Raw genomic sequence first — 3,111 nt, forward strand, 5'->3', positions numbered from 1 at the left:
CACTATAGATGCCTGTTTTACAATTAAACATGGAAAAGTAAACTTTGAATTAATGCTAGATGGTCAAAATGATTATTACTACGTGCAAAGTTTTATTAAATGATTTATTATTAAATAATAACTATGATATTTACTTCTATTTCAGAGTTACCTCCACATGGCCCAGGAAGAGTGAAGAGAAACCATTCTTCTATCCCCATCTCGCGGCGAATCAGTCCTCATTTCCGGTTGAGCCGGTTGAATCGTCCTTTCTGGTCAAATCAACAGAACGACAAAGTTGGACGTTTAATGCAGTTTCTCCAAGGCAATTTTCCGCGGAATCTTAATATGGTCAGACAACAAAACATCATTGTGCAAAGGAAACAGTCTCCCGAAAATTCACCGGCCCTTCAAGGGTCTACCACTACAGCACCGGTCATTCAAGGGTCTATTACCACAACACCGGCCCCTCAACCGTCTACTACTACAACGATACCATCCACTGAAATCCCTATCTTTAAATTGCCGACCACATTAATTCCTATATTCGCTCTTTCAATCACTGCTTTTCCTAGACTTAAATTTCTAGCCAATAAAGAGCCAACAAAGACCGTTCAAACCACATCAAATCAATTACCAGCAGTTCGGCCGGTGAATTCAGTCGGTATGAATGGAATCCAAAGAATTGACAGTTCTAAAAATGCCACCAAGTTACACAGGGACGTGCCTACACAACACGTGGACACGTCCTTAGTCTCCCCTAGCGGGAGTCTTATATTAAGAGTCTTTAATAATTACTTAGTGTTTCATAAAGCTCAAAGAAAAACTACAACACAACCCCCGCTTTCAATTACTGACAGCATTGCCACAACTACGGACAACAAAGTCACCAGAACTGACACTACCACAATAATAAGCACAGCAGCCACTTCTGCAGAAACAACTTCTACTTTAAAACCGACTAGAACAATTGTTACACCGAGTGTAGTGGACGGACCTAAACCCCTTGTGAATATTGTGCGCAATGTAAGTGAAGTGTTCTGCAAAATATGTGCGACATTTGGACACCAGTGGAAAGAATACTGCGAGAAAAAGAACTGTATGATTCCACCAAAACCAGTCTCCTTATAGCAGGAAATTGGTTTTTAGACATGTAATTTTAATGAATATCTTGATGCATTATGTGGACTCAAGTTCCCGTCACTCCTCCGAGCGGTCACGGGGAATTTCGCTTTAGCTTTATGTATTATCCCAAACGAAATCCAGCTGTTGCTTTTATTTATCCAAAGTATTGTTAATTTATGAATAAAATAAAAAAAATCTTACCATAAAAATATCAAAAGAATTTTTTATTATTTGTGTAACATGGCTCTAAGTGATGACCTAGTTAACATTTTCTTCTTTAACGTGTGGTTTTAATTTTTTCTTTAATCATTAGTTGAGGGATCTGCTGTGGTTTGAAATAATGATTGGCTAACCAAAACATAGCATAATTAAACCACGTATTAATGAATACACTCCAGGCGTAACGATACATGTGGTCCTGACCTTAGGAAATGTACGGTATCTGAGGAAAATCCCATATATTTTCTGCGACTTTATCGTTAAGCTAATATATTCCCGTTTGATTTAAATCTTTATTATATATTTTTTTGAAAAATACCTTTACTTGTAAAGTAAATATATATGTACTTAGATATATAAAGTATATATCTTTAATTTTCTTTTACCTTGGAGGGGTTTTATACACCTAATGAAAATCTATGCCGTTCAAAACTTTATCTTACAGAAACATTACTTATCATTTCATAACAATAGGACAGCGACGAATGTGTAGTTTATCAGAATTTCTTGTGAATCCAGAAATAAGAGGTTTGACTATCTCTATAAATAATTAAAACTTCTATATTTAGACTATTGAATTTTTGTCTACCAAGTATTTGAATGATCATAATTCCTCCGGAATACTTAGTAGTTAGGGCGATTTGCAAATCACAATGACAACGAGAGAGTCGGGATATTATGTAAAAATTTACTTTGATAATACGCCAAATGATATTGATCGATGGTAACGATGATGCCCGACGATGGTAACGATGTTTCTATGAAATAAAGAATGATATCAATGATGTCTCCCGATGCTTTCTGGTGATATCGTTGATGTCTCACGATGGTAACGATTATGTCCTCTGGTAGTTACGACAATGTTTTCCGAATGTAATGGTGATGTCCAATTGTAAGGATTATGACTTCCGAGGGTAACCTTTCTATGCTATCAAAGTATCGATGATACCTTCATGTGTGACGATGAGATCCTCCGACGATGATGATGACGATGGTGTTCTTCGATTGTATGGATGGGGTTTGATTGATTGTTTGTTTTACGCCCTGTCGTGAATTTTTCACTCATATTGAGACGTTACCAGCTGTATGTGAAGTACCACAAATTTAGACCTATGCTTAGCGCTCAGGGCCTTAGCAATGAGGGTTCTCTAATTTGTCAACGCCTGCCACGACACGGGACCTCCGTTTTTAAGGTCTTATCCGAAAGAACCGTGACTCTCACTTCTAAATGCCGAGCGTTTGGCATAGGAGCAATCACTACCTATGCTAGCGTCATAGGTTTGACACAGCCATGCACGGGGCTAGAACTCACACCACCCCGGTTACGAAGCGAACGTTCTACCACTGAGCTACCACGGCCAGTTGTAAGGATGATGTCTTGCCTTACAAGGATAGTGATGATGCTGTCCGATGGTAACGATGTCCTTGTCAAAGAAAAATAAAACATTTCCTTTTGATAAATCAAATTGAAATTAAAAGTAAAAGACAAAGAAATATTTCAAAATAAACTCGTAGCCTTGAAAGACATTTTTCACAAATATGATTTGTAATTTCCTTCACCAGACAACTCGTTTTATGAATAAGCTTTTGATATCATATATGTACAAGTGTATTTGTGAAATCTGATGCGTTATCTTATCTAAAGCTTTCAAATCTACTGGATTGTTTTTCTTATTTATTTCCTACCTGGATGAAATACTGAAACAAGGCAATACTTATCAAACTTTTATCTGAGGACCAGCGCAGATATTCTATTAGACCTTTTTACCATAAAACCCTGATTGAAGG

At 37.1% G+C, this 3,111-nt stretch overlaps 1 protein-coding gene across 1 annotated transcript in view; it reads left to right on the top strand.

The window, feature by feature from the left end:
- LOC125681578 (mucin-2-like) overlaps positions 1–1,315 on the top strand; it is a 2,056-nt gene extending 741 nt beyond the window's left edge. Inside the window, exon 2 of the mRNA XM_048921732.2 lies at positions 146–1,315. Within this exon, the coding sequence (XP_048777689.2) occupies positions 146–1,110 (965 nt within the window). The 3' untranslated portion in view covers positions 1,111–1,315. The remainder of the gene's footprint in view (positions 1–145) is intronic.
- Positions 1,316–3,111: the final 1,796 nt, after the last annotated feature.

This window comes from Ostrea edulis, chromosome 2 (genome assembly GCF_947568905.1).
Source record: "Ostrea edulis chromosome 2, xbOstEdul1.1, whole genome shotgun sequence".
Taxonomy (NCBI): Eukaryota; Metazoa; Mollusca; class Bivalvia; order Ostreida; family Ostreidae; genus Ostrea; species Ostrea edulis.